The sequence below is a fragment of the Ctenopharyngodon idella genome, chromosome 6, assembly GCF_019924925.1.
Source record: "Ctenopharyngodon idella isolate HZGC_01 chromosome 6, HZGC01, whole genome shotgun sequence".
NCBI classification, from domain to species: domain Eukaryota; kingdom Metazoa; phylum Chordata; class Actinopteri; order Cypriniformes; family Xenocyprididae; genus Ctenopharyngodon; species Ctenopharyngodon idella.
Genome location: NC_067225.1, coordinates 32,778,778 through 32,800,997, shown reverse-complemented (window position 1 = coordinate 32,800,997; position 22,220 = coordinate 32,778,778). Strand labels below are relative to the sequence as shown.

Here is a 22,220-nt window from a genome sequence, read left to right as displayed (position 1 = left end):
AATACTGCAGAAGTGGTGCAGGTTGTGAGACGGATGTTGCTGCACAGGGATCATTCTCAGAACTTTGGCAAACGTTCTGGCAAGGTTGTTTTAAAGTTATGAACAAACCTTCTTCCAGTAACATTAGTAAACTCTAAAAAAAAAATGCTAGGTTAAAACAACCCAGTCACTGGGTCCATTTTTAACCCAGCATGCTTTTAATGAAACTATAATGCAATTAAAGTGCTGTCAAGTTCTGATCAGTATACAAAAAATGCTGGGTTAAAAACAACCCAAGTTGGGTTAAAAATGGACAAACCCAGTGATTGGGTTGTTTTAACCCAATGGTTGGGTTAAATGTTTGACCAACCTGCTGGGTAGTTTTATTTAACTCAACTATTGTTTAAAAATGACTATATGACTGGCTTAAAATGAACCCAAAATAGGTCAGAAATTAAAAATCAGACTCATAATTACTAGAGGAAACAATAATAATCAAAAGGTGAACATTTATTAATAAGCAATTTAATGAATATTTATTGTTTAATTATTATTCATTAAACATATTAATAAATGTTCATTTCCAACATACTTTGGGTTCATTTCAAGCAAGTAATACAGTCATTTTTAAACAATAGTTGAGTTAAATAAAACTACTAAGCAGGTTAGGCAAACATTTAACCCAACTGCTGGGTTAAAACAATCGCTGGGTTTGTCTATTTTAAACCCAACTTGGGTTGTTTTTAACCCAGCATTTTTTAGAGTGTAAAATGTTTGATAAAAGTTCAAAAAGTCTTTAATAACATTCCATAAAAATGCATTTTTATTTTTTAAGCATTAACATTTTTTTCTGAAAAGTTTTAGTTGGACAATTTGTCTAACACTTTTTTTACTAAACTTTAAACGTTTAAAAATTAACGTTCCCATAGTATTTGTAAAATGATAATATGGAACTTTTGCTTAATGTTAATGTTAGTGTTCTGCTAACCTTTGCATAAACAACAACAACAACAAAAAAAACATTTTCAAAAAATTTGAAAAACTAGATGTTTTGAACCTTCTGAGAACATTCAGAAATAACGTTTAATAACTTAATGGGAACATTATCACAACATTCTTAGAACATATTTTTGTTAGCTGAATCTATTCTAGCAAAAAGTTAGTGTTTTTACAGTCTCATGCAATTAATATATATCTAATACTAATATTCTTTATTGATAAGTCTGATGTTTATGTAAGGGATAATCCAGGGCTAGCTAAGCATGAAAAAATTTTAATGCACGACATGGATGCGAAGAACCTCCCATCGCAAATCGAAGTGCATTCAAATAATTTAATGCACAGCTAGCCGTGGATTATCCTGCTTATACCATGGTCATTTGACAGCATTGACAAATTAAAGCTGTTATTGATGTTTGCAGAACAATATTTGACCAGAAGGGTAAAAATATAATGCAGTGATTCAGTAGCGAAGCTATTTTATTTATAAAAGTGGTGAGGCAGCGTTAATAAAAAGTTTCTGTGCTCCTAAATGTCTCTGTGTGCAGCGCTTCAATGAAAACAGCACATTAATATACTGTAGAACGGTGATTGAAGTTACTTGGAACTACATGTGCATTAAACAGTTTTATTACAGCCAATCAGATTTGAGTATTCAGACAGACTATGGTATAAGTGGCTTTAAAGGAGTTGTTCACCCTAGAATGAAAGTTCTGTTATCATTTGCTCTCCCTCATGCCATATGACTTTCTTTCTTCAGGCAAAAAAAAGGAGATATTTTGAAGATGCTGGTCGTGTTTTTCGTGCAATTACAATGAATGACACTGAAGCTTTCAAGCTTTGGAACAAAAGCACTATAAAAGTATCATAAATACATATACAAAAAATGTATCCATATGACAGACCCGTTATTGATTGATAATCTTCCTCTCTAATAAACTGATTCATTGAGTCAGTGAAATGAAATAAAGAACTGGATCAGTCTGAATCATGAACAAATGATTTAGGCTGGTTATGTGAACTGGATCTATTGATTCAAAAGAAAAGCTCCGACTCAAATGAACAATTTGTTCACAATCAGACATGAATGTACCATGACTAGCTACGGCAATGAATAACACACAAAGCAAGACTTGAAATATAGTGTATGACTGCTATTTTGACACTGTTATTGTGCTGTTATTGTGCTGTAACAGTCCCAGTTTCTATTTACTCTATATTGAAAAGAGTCGCCAAGAGCATCTTCGTGTGGATAAATGATTGATAACAGAAGTTTTGAAGTTATTATTCCTTCAAATGACCAACTCTGATTGAAAACGAATGGCTTCTTTGTTGCTACAAATGGCTGTCAGTGTGAACGCCACTAAAGCTCTGCTGTCATTTCTGAAGGTCTATCAAACGTCCCGTCAGTCAGAGCTTGTCAGTCGTATGTGTTCGGTCATAACCATTCAAGCCCCAGTTGAAATCTTGCACCCTTGGAGCCCAAAATGATTCCACTTGCTGAAAGAACCTTTTTTGGCAGGGATTTTCTATTGATTAGAAATATAGCTTGTTGATTTTAGGTAGATCTTATCTGTGTGCTGTACTATCTAGGCTGTTATATTTTAAAATATATTTATAACTGAATATACACTACCATTCAAAAGTTTGGGGTTGGCAAGATTTTTTTTTATGTTTTTGAAAGAAGTTTCTTCTGCTCTCCGAGGGTGCTTTTCTTTAATAAAAAAATACAGTAAAAACAGTAATATTGTGAAATATTATTACAACTCAAAATAACTGATTTCTATGTGAATATACTGTAAAATGTAATTTATTCCTGTGATCAAAGCTGAATTTTCAGTATCATTACTCCAGTCTTCAGGTCACATGATCCTTTAGAAATCATTCTAATATGATGATTTCATGCATTTCTTATTATCATCAATGTTGAAAACCATTTTTTATACACTATTAGTATATTTATTATTATTTCCAGGATCCTTTGATGAATAGAAAGTTCAAAACAACAGCATTTATTTGAAAAAGAAATCTTTTCTAACATCATAAATGTCTTTAGTGTCACTTTTGATCAGTTTAATCCATCCTTGCTGAATAAAAGTATTAATTTCATAAAAAATAATTGCTTATGTTAGTTAGACTAAATCTAAACGTTTAGGCTTCAATGGCCATTAGGGTGAGTAAATTATAGTAAAATTTTCATTTTGGGGTGAACTATACCTTTAATGGTTGTTGTTGTTGTTGTTGATGATGTTGTTGTTTGTTTGTTTGTTTGTTTGTTTTTAATCAATATGAAAATATGACTTTTTTAATGAAATGATACTCTAATTAAGAAACTAAGACTGCCAGTAGGTGGCGGTAAAAGTCATTGAGTCATTCATTTATTCGATTCATTCAGAAAAATTGCTTATGTTAGTTAGACTAAATCTAATCATACTAAACCTATGTAGAATTTTGTGCTCCCAGTGTTGCATTATCATAATGCCTGACTTTCTTAAATTATAAAAAAAATATGAATCATATAATGTTACATTCTCAAAGGATATATGTATGTTTATTATTATTTTCAGGCATAACAATTGACAGATACTATGTTCTAGTCGATGTACATGTACATGTGCATGTATATGTACTGTATGTTGTGTGGCTCTGAATAGAGCGGACTGTAATACACATCAGAGGCTCAGACAAATAAAAAGCACTTTGACTCATTGCTCACATCAGAGCCGACCATGTGGGCAACGCTTTAATACATTTCATGTCTGGAAGCGAGACTGTATGTGTGTGTATGTGTTTGCAGCCGCACCGTATAAAGAGCAATGAAACACATTCGGGTATTATTTCCCCTTTTCTGCTGTTCTTCCGCTCTCCCTTTCCATTTTCTCCAGAGGAAAAGCAGCATTAGCTTTATTACAGCAAAGAGACTCGCTGTAATGCTGTCTCACATGCCCTGATGTCTGTTTTTCTCCATATCTCGATGACTCGCGCCTCTTTTTTTCCCCTCTCATTCTCCACAAAAGCCTCATTTATGCCAGTTTTGCTGTAGCATCTAATTCATTAAGCTGCTTTTTGTATTGTGCGACAAACTGAAATCTTTATACTCTGCTATGACACATACTGCACTCAAACATATTACTGTACATTATGTAAGGCCACAATGCTTATTAAAGTGAGGTTTGACATTGTGTTGTGTTCTTGGAAATGTTGAAACAGCTTCAGAGTAAATACAGCACAACAGTCGGCTTCAGGATGTGAACAGAACATTCATTTACTCCATAGAGAAATCGATTCTTAATGATTACATATACATCTTTGTTGACGGACGGAGCGGATGATAAAATATTTATATTTCAAATAAATGTTGTTCTTTTGAACTTTCTTTTGATCAAAGTATCCTGAAACAAAAATATCACAGTTTCCACAAAAATATGAAGCAGCACAACTTTTTTCAGCATTGATAATAATGTTTCTTGAGCAGCAAATAATCATATTAAAATGATTTCTGAAGGATCATGTGACACTGAAGACTGGAGTAATGATGCTGAAAATTCAGCTTTGATCACATGAATAAATTACAGTTTACTTTATATTCACATAGAAAACATTTATTTTAAATTGTAATAATATTTCACAATATTACTGTTTTTACTGCATTTTTGATCAAATAAATGCAGCCTTGGTGAGCAGAAGAGTTATTTTGCTATGCACCGTGCATAAAATGGAAATTATTAAATAGACTTTTTTTTTTTCTTCTGTTCATTTAGTGAAAAATGGTGCAAAAAACATTAACTAGATTTTTACTGTTGTTGAAGAAAATCCCCTTTTTAATTCATTCAGATCATATACATACATACTTAGAAATTGAATAGTGCCGAAATACATTAAGTAGGGCTGTCAGGTAATTACAAATTTTAACCTAATTATTTACATCATGTGGTGATTAATTATTTGCAAATTTAAAATAATAATAATAATAATAATAATCATATTTGGCTGAGAAATTACCCCCAAAAGATCATTTAAAGTCATTATTGTGTTAAATGAGATAAACATAAAATAGACATTAAAAAGTAGCTTTAAAACATATATTTGATTTGATTCAACATATTACACATAAACTTTTAGGCTTCAATGGCCATGAGGGTGAGTAAATGATTTCATTTTGGGGTGAACTATACCTTTAATGTTTTTTGTTGTTGTTGTTGTTGTTGTTTGTTTTTTTAATCAATATGCAAATATGACTTTTTTAATGAAATGATACTCTAAGTAAGAAACTAAGACTGCCAGTAGGTGACGGTAAAAGTCATTGAGTCATTCATTCATTCGATTCGTTCAAAATCAGGAATGAAGTAAATGTCTCTCTTTATGAATGGGTCATTGAATCATTTGTTCACACTGGATTCATTCAGATCAGAAACTAAACACTGCTGTGTTTTGCTTGGCGATGCACAACAGTTCTGCTCTGGCTTTACAGGTAGCCAAATATTTTCCTTGGCAAAATTGAGCAAAAGCAGACAATACTGCGTCTAAAATATAACACAATATTAAATTCTTATTTATTGAACTGTTGTATAAAATCTATATCACATTTGCACTTGTGCTATTCGGGACAAAAACAGCACTCGTGTAATATTGCGCTTGTTACTCGTGTGATAACTATATCATGATATAAATATGAGACTAAAACTCATACAGGGGCATTTTTGCCCCGATATCTTGAATTTTAGGGGCATGATAACTGTATTCTATAGGCTCCATCATGCAGTGAGTTTTTGCCCTGCATCATATTCATCATCATTCAATTGTATGAAATGACAGATGCCCTGCGTAGGTCTGGGCCAGGGCAGGTGTGTTTAATGTGTTAATAATTATAACACATTATTTTTTACCCCATAACTAATTAATTAAATTAATGCATTAAATCATCAGCCCTAATGTTAAGTATTTTTATTATTATATTTTATTATATAAATATTATCAAAAGTTTTTTTTTTTTTTTCTGCAATTCCCAGCCCTGATATGCATACATTCTCCCCATGAATGGAACAGATATGAAAGTTATGCCCTCTCTTTCCCTCACAGAGATGTATCAGTTTTCGGTCTCTGAGGGTGCAGCCGTTGGGACGCCGATTGGCCGGGTGATCGCAACAGATGCAGACATGGGCGAGAATACGGATATGAGTTACCTGATCAAAGACGAGGAGGGGGGAGAGCTGTTCAGAGTCTCAACCGATGGAGACACACAAGAGGCTGTCATCACCATCAAAAAGGTAGATGGAAAACCTCTCAGTCCTGCCATTTCACGCTCTGAAGGTCGTCCTGCCCTTCACATCGTGTGTGTGTGTGTGTGTGGCTTCTGCTGCTGTTCAGTGCAACTAGTGTTTTATAACATCAAGCGGTGACTCAACACAGCACCAGAATTGTTTACTGTACTTGAAATATTACTAACAATATCAAAGTTATTCTTAAGTTTACTTTATAAAAATCAGTAAAGATTTTAAAGCAGGAAGACACGTGAAGCACGAGCTAAAGGTGGACATTTGTACAAAACTAAAAGGCTTTTTACTTGCTAAAAGAGTCTAAACTATCAATCTGACGACAGAAGGACTGCAGTCGTACAACAGGTTCTTCATCCTTTCTAGAGGAGTTTCTAATTGTCTCTTTCTTTTCAGCCTCTAGACTTTGAGAACAAACACACACATAATGTGGTCGTAGAGGCTGTTAACAAACACGTGGACCCTCGTTTCGTGGATCTCGGGTCTTTCCGGGACCAAACCATTGTGAGGGTCAGTGTGTCAGATGTGGATGAGCCTCCCATCTTCATCCCTCTGACTGGCACCATCATGGAGGTTCAGGAAGATGCTCGGTTGGGTGCGCTGGTTGGAATTGTGACTGCAAAAGATCCGGATATGGATAACGTCCCCGTCAGGTACGGTGTGGCCCGTAAATAAGCCCTACATCTGAATTTACACATTTAGGGTAAGGTTTCATTTGGAAATTTGTCACGTTAAGGAATTAAAATGGGTTACGAATGCTTTATGTTGACTTTAACACTGTGATTGTGATGGGGGTGTTGTTTATTAACGTACAAATCACGTTAAGAAACACTGCAGAACTTTAAGCCTGAAATATTTAGTAGTAATTTGCCCAGACATTTTTAGAAAAATTGTTGCATGGGCAAAACTTTGTTGCACAACTCCACAGCTATAGATCTTACAGGGGTTTTGAATTTAAATACATCATTAAGCTTGGCAGCCACAATGCTTTATCAGCTATTTTATCACAATGCACAACTTCAGTGACTGTGAGCCTCAATGAGATAAAGTGAAATGGCAAAACAGTTTGTTTATGTGTGTTTTTGTGTGCGTGTGTGTGTGTGTGTGTGTGTGTGTTTACACCCTGGCCACAGTCCACTTCTTCTTAGTTTAGACAAGGATCAATTTCCTTCATTGAGGAGCCTATTACTGGAGATATACCGAGTCATGGAAGCGTGACAAAGTGTGGCTCTTGGAATGTGCTGGCCAGAGGCTTTTCCTATTATGCTATGGGCACCTTGGCACGCACAGTTATCAACCTGCCATCCTTCTTTACAAACACACACGCGCGGTCCAGAAAAGCTTCTTTACCTTGAGGCCTTGGAAAGCATGTCAAATGTCTGCTCAATCGCAAAAACTTTCAGTCGGCTGTTGTGTAGTCTTGCGTTTCCAGACCTATGACTCGAGGCATAAAGTCTGGTCCACACTGCAGCTTATTCTGGCCGAGAACCACACACTTATGCGGGAAAAGACAGTGTGACTGGCGTGTGATCGGCCAAAGTTTGTTTGTTTTTATATGCCTTTAAGGGGCAGGTTTATCTGGAATCTGGAATGGGGAAAACAACTTTTTTAGAAATGGAGTACAGAAAAATTGTGAAAATAGGGATGTATAATATATCGTTTTCATATCAGATATCAGATGATACAATTTAGCGAGCACAATTTAGCAAATCAAGGGAAGGAAATAGTAAATCATGCACACAATTTAGCAAATCAAAGGAACGAAATAGTAAATCGTGCGCACGATTTAGCAAATCAAGGGAATGAAATAGTAAATCGTGAGCACGATTTAGCAAATCGAAGGAACAAAATAGTAAATCGTGCGCACAATTTAGCAAATCGAGGGAACGAAATAGTAAACCGTGAGCACGATTTAGCAAATCGAAGGAACAAAATAGTAAATCGTGCGCACAATTTAGCAAATCGAGGGAATGAAATAGTAAATCGTGAGCACGATTTAGCAAATCAAAGGAACAAAATAGTAAATCATGTGCATGATTTAGCAAATTAAGGGAACGAATTAGTAAATCATGAGCATGATTTAGCAAATCGAGGGAACGAAATAGTAAATCATGCGCACGATTTAGCAAATCGAGGGAATGAAACAGTAAATTGTGAGCACGATTTAGCAAATCGAGGGAACGAAACAGTAAATCATGAGCACGATTTAGCAAATCGAGGGAACGAAATAGTAAATCATGCGCACGATTTAGCAAATCGAGGGAACGAAATAGTAAATCATGTGCATGATTTAGCAAATCAAGGGAACGAAATAGTAAATCATGCGCAACAATTTAGCAAATCAAGGGAATGAAATAGTAAACCGTGAGCACGATTTAGCAAATCAAAGGAACAAAATAGTAAATCGTGCGCACAATTTAGCAAATCGAGGGAACGAAATAGTAAACCGTGAGCACGATTTAGCAAATGAAAGGAACAAAATAGAAAATCGTGCGCAACGTTTAGCAAATCAAGGGACTGAAATAGTAAACCGTGAGCACGATTTAGCAAATGAAAGGAACAAAATAGAAAATCGTGCGCAACGATTTAGCAAATCAAGGGAATGAAACAGTAAATTGTGAGCACGATTTAGCATATCGAGGGAACAAAACAGTAAATCATGAGCACGATTTAGCAAATCGAGGGAACGAAATAGTAAATCATGCACACGATTTAGCAAATCGAGGGAACGAAATAGTAAACCGTGAGCACGATTTAGCAAATGAAAGGAACAAAATAGAAAATCGTGCGCAACGTTTAGCAAATCAAGGGAATGAAATAGTAAATCGTGAGCACGATTTAGCAAATCAAGGGAACTAAATAGTAAATCATGTGCATGATTTAGCAAATCAAGGGAACGAAATAGTAAATCATGAGCATGATTTAGCAAATCGAGGGAACGAAATAGTAAATCATGCGCACGATTTAGCAAATCGAGGGAACGAAACAGTAAATCATGAGCACGATTTAGCAAATCGAGGGAACGAAATAGTAAATCGTGAGCACAATTTAGCAAATTGAGGGAACGAAATAGTAAATCATGAGCACGATTTAACAAATCAAGGGAGCGAAATAGTAAATTGTGAGCACAATTTAGCAAATCGAGGGAACAAAATAGTAAATCACACGCATGATTTAGCAAATCGAGGGAACGAAATAGTAAATCGTATGCATGATTTAGCAAATCAAGGGAACTAAATAGTAAATCATGAGCACGATTTAGCAAATCGAGGGAACAAAATAGTATACCGTGAGCACAATTTAGCAAATCAAAGGAACAAAATAGTAAATCGTGCGCAACGATTTAGCAAATCAAGGGAACGAAATAGTAAATTGTGAGCACAATTTAGCAAATCAAGGGAACGAAATAGTAAATCATGCGCACGATTTAGCAAATCGAGGGAATGAAATAGTAAATCGTGAGCACGATTTAGCAAATCGAGGGCAGGAAATAGTAAATTTTGCGCGCGATTTAGCAAATCGAATGAACAAAATAGTAAATCGTCAGTACAATTTAGCAAATCAAGGGAACGAAATAGTAGATTGTATGCACGATTTAGCAAATTACAATTTCTACATTTTTGAGCATACACTTTCTAAAATTTTATTTTTCTTTTTAATATTTGATGACACTCACCTGTTAATCTGTGGCAATGATCATTTTCTTCCAGGTGGACTGATAAAGAACCCTGTGTGCTGTTAATTCTGGAACTTACATAAAACCAGTCAATCAAATTAGCGCTCATTTCTATTTTTGTGTATCCATCAGATGGTCAGTGAACGCACTGCAGGTGGTCAGTGGGCATGCCATCTGAATTGCCATTATCAAAGATGCCTGCCCTGCATTTTGGTCATGCAATTGGACATCCTGATAGAGCTCTTTATTCTCCAGAGCCATCAGCCCACAGAAATATGATTTACTCATTGCTGCAGCTCAAAGGTGACGCACAAGGGAAGTAAAAGGCTTTGGCTGGCCGTATAGTCTCTCTGGCACACATACACATAGCCTTTGCAAATTACCTCCATTAAAAATGCATGAGGCTGCGCTCAAAGTGCTCCAGGTGTTATAAAGCAGAGCGCAGTGGAAAGCAACTCGGCTGGTTGGCTGGCACACATCTGTGTATGGCATGGAGCCCATGCCCATCGGTACCACTTTAATCATCTCCATTGGACTCGGCTAGCAAACAGGGGCTTTGCCCAGAGCCCCCATCACTCTCTCTTGTGCCTGAACCACCCAATACCAGCGGGACGCAGGGTGGGCTGAGCCCTCAGAGAGCACTATACCTGCTGGAAAAACACGCTCCTGCTATTTGGACAGGAAATATTTGTTTGTTTTCCTTTGGCTGTGGCTTTTTATGAGCTCCAAGAGGGACATTGATACTTCACTGGAAAAAAAAAAAAAAAAAAAAAAAAAAAGATTTTCATCTTGTTTTCTAGTAAAAGATCTAAGCATTCTTAAATCAAGATACTAGTGAGTTTATGCTTAAAACTTAAAATAGCTGTTTTGATTTTTCTTACACCATTGGCAGATATCTTTTCTTGTCATTTTCCTACTTAAGTAAATGTATCTTGATTTAAGTATTTTTTAGTTATTTGTAGAGGAAAACAAACAAGACAAAAAAATTAAGTATTGCAGTGTGATACATTAATTGTGGTACATTTATATCCCTATTTTGCCTTCCTCAGTATTTTTGTCTTGTTTCACAGTACAAATATCTAAACATTCTTAAATCAAGATACATTTACTGTGCTTGAGAAGCAAAATTACTTAAGATAGAGAAAATATCTGCCTATTGGGGTCAGAAAAATATAATAATTCAACTTAACTTAAAGAGAAAACAAGATAATTTTTCAGACCCCACTGGCAGATTTTTTTTCTTGTTTGACACTGCATACTAACCAGATGTGATGCAACACGTGACACGTGATAAGGTATATTTTACATGAGTTTTTGTTTATGAATGAATATTTATGAATTTAAATTTATATGTAATATTTATGAATTCATCAATTTTGTTGTGAGTGCAGTGCGTTTGCAAAGAGCCCACATGCTCTTCTGATTGGCTGTGATTTTGCATTGATTTGTTTGTGAGTGCAGTGCGTTTAAAGATAGACTCCGCCCCCATATGCTCTTTTGATTGGCTGAGATTTTGGATTGATTTGGTTGCGAGTGCAGTGCTCTTGTAGAGAGACTCCGCCCACATGCTCTTCTGATTGGCTGTGATTTTGGATTGATTTGGTTGTGAGTGCAGTGCACTTGCAGAGAGACTCCACCCACACGCTCTTCTGATTAGCTGTGATTTGTTACTGATTTTGTTGCGTCTCTTAGTGGCGTCACATCTGGTGTGGACAGACAAATTGCTTGTCGCTGGAATCTTATTGCATCGCATCCTGTTAGGTGTTAAGAGTAAGGTCGCTTAAATTTGATACGTTTTTTTCAGAAAACAAGACAATATCTTAAGTCAAATCTCGATTTAAGGATGTTTTAGATATTTGTACTGGAAAACAAGACAAAAATACTGAAGAAGAAATTCTGTTTTTGCAGTGTTTCAAAATTTTTGGGTGACATTGATTTTGAGGACAAGGTGTGGTATTAGTTTTCAAACAGACATATTATTTCCATGCTGGCAGGAGCATCAGACTAAATAATGTTTCAGTAAGCATTTGTTTTTGCTTATTTGTACTTGAAGAATGTTTTTGAATGCAGCCGTATGCATAAGCTGAACAACTCAAGGACTTTTTTTAAATCAACCAGCACTGGACTTGTGCTTCCATGACAATTAAAAGTCAATAAGAATAATGTAGTTGAAAAATCTTTTCCACGGACTAAATTCAGACTCTTCTCCACCTCGACTTTAATAGGTTATTTTCTGCCATCTCCCTTTGGGCACTTTAACTTTTTCCAAAGAACCGCCTTAACCTATTGGCACAGAGTAATAAGCACAAGGTAAAATAAGAAGTGAATTAATTTGTATAAATTTGTATTCCATATAAAGTCTAAAACTGCAGAAGCTGACATTAAACCCCCAAGGATCTTAAAAATGAAGTGAGCACAGCGAGTCAGAGGGAAAAATTACAAAAACCTCATTGAGATTTGTCGCCTCATCGTTCTGTCAGTGGTGTTTGTATTCCAGATGGAATGAAAATATGGGATGGTTTATCAAACCACTGTATGAAATATTAATCATTTGTTTGGAGGGGGCAATTGAAGTACTGACTCTAGTTTGTCCTCACAATTCATAAGTAGACGTTAACACAATTGGTGTCATCTTCTAAATTATGATGAATACAAAGTCATTTTTATCTTGAATTAAGTTTGTGCACTCATAGAGAATAAGCCAGACGCTCTGTCAGTTGATCTATTTGTCACAGGGTCATGCAAAATTCAGAATTAAAGAATCCATCCATCCGTCCTCCCATCTGTCCGTCTCCTATCCATCTCTCCATCCGTCCGTCCGTCCATCTATCTACTATCTATCCATCCATGCATCCGTCTGTCTACAGTGCTATCCATCCATCCATCCATGTATCTGTCTGTCTACTATACATCCATCATCCGTCCATACATCCATCCATCTGTCTACAATCCATCCATCCATCCATCCATCATCTGTTTACTATCCATCCATCCATTCATCCATCCGTCTGTCTGTCTACTATCCATCCATCCATCCAAGTATCCGTCTGTCTATTATACATCCATCATCCGTCCATCCGTCTGTCTACCATCCATCCATCCATCCATCCATCCGTCTGTCTACTATCCATCATCCATCCTTGTATCCGTCTGTCCACTATTCATCCATCCATCCATCCATCTGTCTGTCTGTCTTCTATCCATCCATCCATCCATCCATCCATGTATCCGTCTGTCTACTATACATCCATCATCTGCCCATCTGTCCGTCTGTCTACAATCCATCCATCCGTCCATCCATCCGTCCGTCTGTCTACCATCCATCCATCCATCCATCCATCCATCCATCCATTATCCATCCATCCATCCATCCATCCATCCATCCATCCATCCATCTATTCATCTGTCCATCCGTCCATCCGTCCGCACGTCCATCTAATCTATCTATCTGGGTTATTATTGATAACTACAACTAAAACCATAAAAAAAAAAAAAAAACATTTTTATTACTTAAAATAAAATAATCATTAACTGAAATAAAATAACATATATCAAGTTAAAGTTATTTTATTTCAGCTAGTTTTCAAGGAAACCTTTCTTGTTGTTTAGTTTACTAAAATAACTAAAATGAAATAAACTAAAACTTAATGAAAAACCAATTTAATTTTCTTTTTCTTTAATGTTATCTATATAATAAAAAATTACAATCATATGACCTCCATACAGTTGCAATTATGCATCCTGTGTGTCATATCAGCTCAAATTCACTTCAAATTCAGAAACTGAATTGGAATCTAAAATGCATTATTAATTCAAGTTCATTCTCTGTGTTGTCACAAGGGCTTCTAAAGTGAACATTAGCACCAACTGTCTTTTTTGATCAATATTCTCTTTCAGGTCGACAGCTATTTTGGCAGAGCAACAGTTTGAAGAGTATCTTGCTGTTCAAGTCCCAGTGAAACTGTTGACATTTTTATAGCAGCTACCTGAATAATAACATATTTGGTTAAATGGCATTTGAACATTTGGAGAGAAGTGTGTGGGTGACATGGTTCAAGGACCCGTTTTGTAACATCTTTTAATTGTAGTGTGTAATTATGTATGATGTAAAAGCGAACGGTGACAGTTGCTGTCAGACATCAAAGGACATAAAAGCAAAGTATCCAAATAGACCTTTACACTATTAATCACTCACAAACCATGACATTTGTGTGCAATTTCCTCTTTTCCCTGGTATTCTTCTTCTATGGTGTTGAGTTTGTTGCATTTTTAGCGGTATGCCAACAAAGTTCTCAGTTGTATTGGGGTGGAAGTCCAGATTTTCAGCTTAAAGTTTGGTCTGTTCATTTTCATGTCCTTTCTAGTGCTTGACAGCCCCAGTCCATTTGGAGTATTGAAAAGAAAAAGATTTTGATTGGATGATAGAACTTTCTCTTTAAACCAGTATTTGTCCTTTATGCCCAGGTTCTCTATAGACCGGAGCACAGACCAGGAGCAGATCTTTAACATCGATCCTGTAACAGGTGCTATCACTCTGGGAAAGATCCTGGACCGCGAGACTGCCGGCTGGCACAACATCACGGTTACAGCAGTGGAAGCAGGTACACTTCACTTCATCAATCACAAATTACTTTCAGTCCTCTATGAAGTGGCCTAAATTCTGTGTACCTCATTCAGAGAAATAATTCCCTTTAGAGTCAAAACAGAGGGATGGCTTTCAGTCTAATATGGTGTTTGCTCAATATGGTCTCAGCTAACAGGGAACGTTCTCAGAACTTTAGCTAACGTTCTGGCAAGGTTCTCTCAAAGTTATGAACAAACGTTCTTCCAGTAACTTTAATAGAATGTTTATTCAAAGTTGTCTGGTCTGATAATAATGTTTTGAAAACATTAGCAGAAATACATTTTTTATACAGAATGCTTTAGTTAGACATTTATCTAACATTTTTTTTTAAATGTTACTATTTGTTTCAGAATGTTCATGGTCAACATTCAAAATGTAACATTCCTATAAAGTTTGAAGAATGATAAAATGGAATGTTTCGCATAACCAAGATAAAACATTTAAAAAGCTGGACGTTTTGAACGTTCTGAGAACATTTTCATAACTTAATGGGAACATTAGCAACATGTTCTTAGAACATTTTATTGTTAGCTGGGATGCTGTAGCAATGCTGAGGTAAAGAAAGTAAATTGGGGGCGGGGCTAAGCAGTTATTGTGTTCATAGAGAACAGTACATAACATAGGGTGACCATATGTGCCATTTTCCCAGGACACGTCCTGTCCAGGATTTCTAAATTGCCTAAAATGGCTTGAGCCCATGCCTCTTTAATCTTCAAAGTGATCATATCGATGTGCCCCTGGAACGCGATTTCTACATGGAGGTCTGTGCAAGCCACTGTTCTTATTGACGGTCTTCATGCAATGCATTAAAATGTTGTCGTATTTGCAATGCTTTGGCCGTTCTCTGTAGATCCAGCCTTCTCGCAAGCCACGATTGGTCGATTATGTATAATGCACGCTATTGGTCAAATTATTTTTCAGTCATTACCTTCCGCAAATATGAAAACAAAAACAAAACTGGGACATTTTATGCAACTTAGAAATCCTGGACAGGACGCGTCCTGGGAAAATGGCACATATGGTCACCCTAACATAACATAACCCCAGTGATTCACTTTGTTTTTGCATGACAGATTGATGTAGAAATCAAAACTTTAAGAAACTGTGCAATGGTTTATTGTCTGATGGTCTGAATGTCACTGCATTAGATAACATGCAGTCAGATAAAATATAATATATGATATAATGCAAGTGTCATTTATTGCAAATAATGATGCACAAATGCACTTTTAAGCACAAATACAGACACTTGACATAGTGCAACGGCGTTTACGCATTTGTAAATGTCCAAATATGTTTTGTGGCCGCTATATATGTCTTGCTGAAAATGTCTCTGTATTCTTTTCTTATCTAGATCTGTTAGCTAAGCTTGGGTTATGTGACCCGTGCCTCTTTTCTGAACATTAACCCTCATATTTTAACATTCAGATCCCATTTTTTGAGTCTTAAAACAATTTGTTTGCTTCAAGACATATGGTTGCCCTGTCAGTTGTGTCACATCTTGGGCTTTAGTCGAAATTTGTCACAGTAAAGTTGAGAGAAAGCTCTTCAATCCCAATCTTAGACACAAATACCAGGGTTTTGCTGCTAAATAAAATCCTTTTATGCAGAAAAAGTACCATTATCAAAGTCAATAGCTTAATCAAAATTCCCAGCGAATTTCATCCTGTGCTTGTTCACTGCAAAATACATGGAATCAGAGTCAGTGGGCAATGAGGCATTGAGTGGCCAGTTTGGAAACGCTTTTTATAATTCTCTCGTACGTTCGTATTTTAAAATTTCACACTCCACTCAAGAACGTAATGAGTGTTCATTGAAGAGTTACGTTTGCAGATCGATGTGTGGAGAGTGTTTCATGCGCCGTTGCTGGAGATATTAGTAAATATTATATTTCAGACAAAATCTGGGAAGACCTTGCGGCTCTGTCATGCGCAGAAACGGCAGTTCAATATGCCTCAGTTGGCTGGGAATAAATACAATTTCAATCTTTTCAAGGCCGTCGGTTTAGTCCTACTAAAGCAGGCGTAGCAAATGCAGCTGCCTGCCATCCGAACACACGTGCGCTGCACTTACGCGGTAAAAGTTGACTTGAGGAGATGAAATTTTCTTTCCTGTCCAGAGGGAGTTATCAGGTCCTTTTCTTTCCGAAGTCTTGGCACGATGCTTCCAGACTGGAGTTTTACTGTCAGAAAGTCTGGCAGACCGCTCGCTCGCCACAGAATCCTATCTGCTGGAGAAGAGTGACATATAATTTCTGTGCATTTGATAGGGTGTATGATATCAAACTGCAGACAGGGTTTCTCTCTCTCTCGCTTACTCTCTTCGTCTTTTTCAGGTGATAAATAGAGGAAAAACCATCATGTCTTGCCCTTAGGGTAAAGAGATACTATGAACACAGTTGTGTCTTTATCTCGACAGAAAGGACATTTGGTGTGGAGACTGAAAAATAACTGCACTGCACTCACCCTGGATTTTTAACAATTTCAGTGCTCCTGTTCTCAAATTTGCCCTTTTCAACCATTAGAAATACAGAGAGGTTTATTTGTAACTAAAAATGACACTTCTGTAATCACAGCCAACCTTGTTGCTTTCATTTTTAATGCATCCACCACAGCACACAGCAGTAGCTTCAGTTGAGTTCACTGCTTCTCAAGTGGCTTTGCTTCAGATTTTGCATTGGACATCAGTGGCAGTACAATACAAACGTAATTGATGATTTTCGGTTTTAATGCGTTCACGCTCTCAGTAATACACTACTAAAATACCATAAAGTTGGATTTGGTGAGCAGCATTTGACATCAAGGGCAAAATTAAGTTTATTTTTCTCACACCATTGGCAACTTGTGTTAAGCATGAAACTTTAATCATAAATATTATGTTAGATTTATGATTAAAACAAAAAATCCAATAGGGTTAGAATGATCTTAAAGGGGTCCTTGATTATGATTTCACTTTTTTAACTTCAGTTAGTGTGTAATGTTGCTGTTTGAGCATAAACAACATCTGCAAAGTTACAACGCTCAAAGTTCAATGCAAAGGGAGATATTTTCTTTTACAGAAATCTCTTTTTAAGGACTACAACAAACGGCTGGTAGGGACTACGGCGAGCTTCTTCCTGGGTTGGTGACATCACTAACCCTAAAATTTACATAAACCCTGCTCCCAAGAACACGCAACAAAGGGGGCGGGGCCATGTTGGGCTGCTTTAGAGAAGAGGAAGAGTTGTTGTAGTACAGTGTTGTTATCATGCCGTCATTTTACGCTGGACTGCTTCACAAATGAAGGTCAATTCAACGGTGGATTTGCACAAAAGATTAACATGACGACACATACTAGTCGATGAGTTGAATCAACTCCTCAGCAACTACATAAATTTATCCACTAACCATTCAGAAACGTCTAAAAGTTGTAACTTCTTCCTGAGTCTCTCCATCAGTGTTCAACTCCGGTTTGAACAACGTAAGGCTGAACACCGTTACTGACAATCCTTATTTTGGCTGCGTGAGATTCTCCAGCTTTGTTGTTGTTGAGAAACCGAAGCACAAGCTGTTAAAGCTCCGCCCTCTTCTGGAAAGGGGGACGGGAGCAGCAGCTCATTTGCATTTAAAGGGACACACACAAAAATTGCATGTTTTTGCTCACACCCAAATAGGGGCGAATTTGACAAGCTATAATAAATAATCTGTGGGGTATTTTGAGATGAAACTCAAAATGCCAAAAATCTTTTAATTTTTGAACAATTCATCTCGGATTTTTAATATGAAATCTTTTCTCTTTTCAACATACAGTGCATTCAGGTTTAATGTGTACAGTTCTTGTAAGGAAAGAAACTGGCGAGGATTGTTTTATTATTGAGGAGTCAGATAAAGTTCAACAACATGATTCACGCATTTCATCTGCAGAGATGACCTGAGTTCAGAGATGTTTATTGCATCTGACATCCATTGTCTGAAGGGCCATGACGCACTGAAAATAAAGCAGCAGTGATTTTACTATTAAAGTTAAATTTAGCCACTATTTTAAATGTCTCAAGCTCGTCCAGACTAAAAATTCACTCATTGCTTTTATGCCAAATTGTTGCTCTTGGATGTGCCTCTCATGTCTTCTGGCGTGGGTTGAGGACAGAGATATTGTTTTGTCAATTTGCACAACATTTGAAGCTCATTAGGCACGGTTAGTGCAACCGGGAGAGCTGATAAAACCAGACGAGCTTAATTTCATATTTAGGCCATAGGTCTGCAGTCTTTGTCAGTTATACTAATTCAGTGCCAACTAACACGCAGGGAAGGTTGCGTCTGCTGCGCGTCGACTCCCGCTGGAGCTGATATGAGTCAGAAATGCACCAAAGGCAATGTGAACTTTTTTCTTTATTTTCTTCTGTTTGTTTGTTTTTTTTGGAGACAAAACATTCGGCTGGATATGAATCATGAAAAAGATTGTTTAGACTTTACTTCAGTATGTTTTCTTACAATGAATTTGCAGAAAATCAGATGTAGGATCTTGTTCACACAGTGCCATTTTGAACATGTAATTAAAAAAAAAAAAAAATAAATATGAATTTGCTCTCATTTCAACTGTCTATTATGAAAGACTAAGAGGATAGAGAGTTTTCATTCAGTTTAGTATTTTATCTATTACTGTATATTTAGACTTATGTGCAATAACCCTCCACACTACCAAGTTAAAGAGGATCTATTATGCCTCAAGTCTTGATTTTGTTTTTGGGCTCTTTTTGAATAGGTTTTCATGCTCCATGTTCCAAAAACACCATATTTTTCATATATTCTCCATTGTTGCAGCTCCTTTCTTCCCAGTCTGTCAGTAACACTCTTGGGTGCATTTCCTGTACAACGATGTAACTCGTTGCTTCACTACTATAGTACGATGCATCGTTGAACAAATCAGCTAGCTAGTTATGACTCAACCAGGCCCCACCCCTTTATTTTGCATATGCCTGGGCGGGAATTATTTAAATGAGTAATATTGTGTCATGTTCGTTCCTGGAAGAAAACAGTGCATTAACACAGAAATTAATCAGCAAATAAATGTTGTGCATCTTTATCTGATATTAAAAATCTATTATCATGTTGTCGTTTGTGATTTGCTATTACTGACAATCAGTGCTTATTGTCGTGCCATCTACATGTTTGAGACAAAGATTGTTGAAATGTATGATCCCCCTCCTGTCCTTTTGGATTTACCATACTGCCATACCCCATAAGACTTCATTTCTTTGTAACTCGCGTGCCAAGCTCCGTCGACATGCTTTCACACAGGATTGAGGAGCAGGTTTTGTAATATAGTTCTTGACTGGCAATATGTCATGAAGATATGTGGCCGTCCAACATCTGCTGGGCCGGTAGCAGAAGCCCTGCATCTTGTAATCTGCTCAAATCCCTTCTCTTCATATCTCAGACACACATCGGTAGCTCAATTTAGATCTGATGTGTGCTCTACAAGCACAGAGAAAGTATTACTAGATTTAGGGGAATAATACGCTTGAAATCAGTTCCTCACTTGATCAGCGCTTTGTGTTCCATTGTCTTCATGGTGTATTTGGGTGATTCTCATGAAAATATGTCCAATTCTAACCCAAAATCAAAAATGTTTTACAATAAAATTACAGAGCCCCGCACATGACACGCAGGAAAAAAAATAGTAGGCTAAATTGTGCGCAAGATTTACTAATTCGTTCCCTAGATTCACTAAACCGTGCGCAGGATTTAGCAAATCGAGGGATGAATTAGTAAATTGAGGGAATGAATTAGGAAATTGTGCGCACGATTTACTTTTTTTTTCTTGCATGTCATGTGCGGAGCTCCATAAAATGGCTGTTTTTACTTGACTTTTTATTTAAATCAGTGAAATGTCAGGCAATATAGTAAATAGTATATCACGATGCATACTTTGCAATTTACATAGTTAAATTATTTGTTTGTTTGTTTGTTCGTTCATGTTATTTTTTGATCATTTGTTTGTTGTTCCTGCATTAGATATACTGTGTAATATTATTATTATTATTATTATTATTATTATTATAAAATAAATGATCTTTTCTTTCTTTTGATTTTGAGGTGAATTTACTGACTTCCAAAAATGTATTCAGTTTACAAATGTGTTCATGTTTTATAATGCATAGTCAAAGTTTGGAAAAACAAGACAATGAAACAAAATATTTAAATTAGCATAGACCTAATTTACATATTTACATGTGTGGACTACTGTACATCCCCATAAATAAACACAAGCATTACAGCGGTGTTAATTAAAAAAGGTAATTATGTCTCGTTACAATGAAAACGGTGGCCCTCTCCATGGCCTGCTGTGTTGGTGAGAAGCGTCTCTTATGGAAATTAAAACATTTCTAATGAAATAATGAAGCATAGAAATTAGCTAAGGATCAGTCGCCCTCAACACAGAGAGCTTTTTTTAATTACTAGATAATTTCACTTATATGAACTAATTATGTACACATTTCCCAATAATATTTCCATTTTATTGTAGCTTAATTAGGCCATGATCAAAATGATATTGCAACCCAATATTGAGTCCATTTATCTGTGTTTATATCATTATGCCAGCCCCAAACGGTGTGCTCTTATCATTAAAATCTTCTGCGTATGGTGCTGTTTGTCTTCATTTTGAAATTGACTTGCTAATTGAAAAGTTTCTTTAAAAATGTTGCAGAAGAATTAGCTTCCTGATGAATTCACTGCTGGCAGAGTATCATTACTGTAGAAGTGCCTTTAGACACAAACTGTGATGGCAGTACAGTAGTTTGCAATACTTCAAGTGTTTCTTTTTGTATATTTGCCTGTGTTACAGACTTAATAACCCTGCATAATTTGCACTCTGTGTGTTGTGCTGGTCAGTGATATACAGAGTATGACTTTTAGTTTTACTTTCCTTAAGAAATGCATTCAAAATACTGCTCTAGTGTTTCAGATTTTTGGGTGTTATTTGAGAGCAGTGGTGGTTTTGCTTTGCTCTGAATCTCACAGATCTGGCCATTGTAAACTCTGCCATTGTCATGACAACTGGTTCATGTGTCTCAAATGTAACATTCTGTGTGTGATACATTGTTGCCTGTAATTGTGATTCCATTGTAACTGATGCCACATTCTTTTCCCGGGGGTGTTATTGGGTATTTTTTTTATTATTGTTATTTTATTAAAATGAATTAAATAATGAAAAGATTAAAAGGGATTTGGGAATAACGAAAAATAAATAAGAACACAAAAATAGTCCCAAGTCTATTGTAGTTATTAATAAATGTATATATATATTCTTATTTGTATGTCTAATATGTCAAAAAACACAAAACTTTTCTTGTCTTGCCACATTCAGTTATGAATTATAATAATCATATCATATTAATCAAATAATAGCATGTTTTCAATTCAAAATGGCGAATTACCATAAAAAATGTTGAGTAGTTCACATCACTGGATATTACTGTCGGTTGCTGAATCATAAAAAAGTCGTCATATATTAAATGTTTAGCTACTTACTCGTCACGTACTCTTTCACTGCTAAAATGAAAACGTTGTGTTGGAATTTGCACTCATCTCCTGTGAACAGTAAGCCCCGCCTTCTTTGATTTGATTGGCCAGCTCACTCATTCTGACAGTGATGAGAGCTGTTAGACCACTGAGGCAGACCAGCTTAT

At 36.3% G+C, this 22,220-nt stretch overlaps 1 protein-coding gene across 4 annotated transcripts in view; it reads left to right on the top strand.

Annotated features, from left to right (window-relative positions):
- Positions 1 to 22,220, top strand: part of LOC127514601 (cadherin-22) — a 211,410-nt gene that overhangs the window by 141,606 nt on the left and 47,584 nt on the right. For all 4 annotated transcript variants that reach the window (XM_051897585.1, XM_051897586.1, XM_051897587.1 and 1 more), the window contains 3 exons: positions 6,058 to 6,245; positions 6,648 to 6,904; positions 14,392 to 14,528. In XM_051897585.1, coding sequence (XP_051753545.1) covers positions 6,058 to 6,245; positions 6,648 to 6,904; positions 14,392 to 14,528 — 582 coding nt within the window. The remainder of the gene's footprint in view (positions 1 to 6,057; positions 6,246 to 6,647; positions 6,905 to 14,391; positions 14,529 to 22,220) is intronic.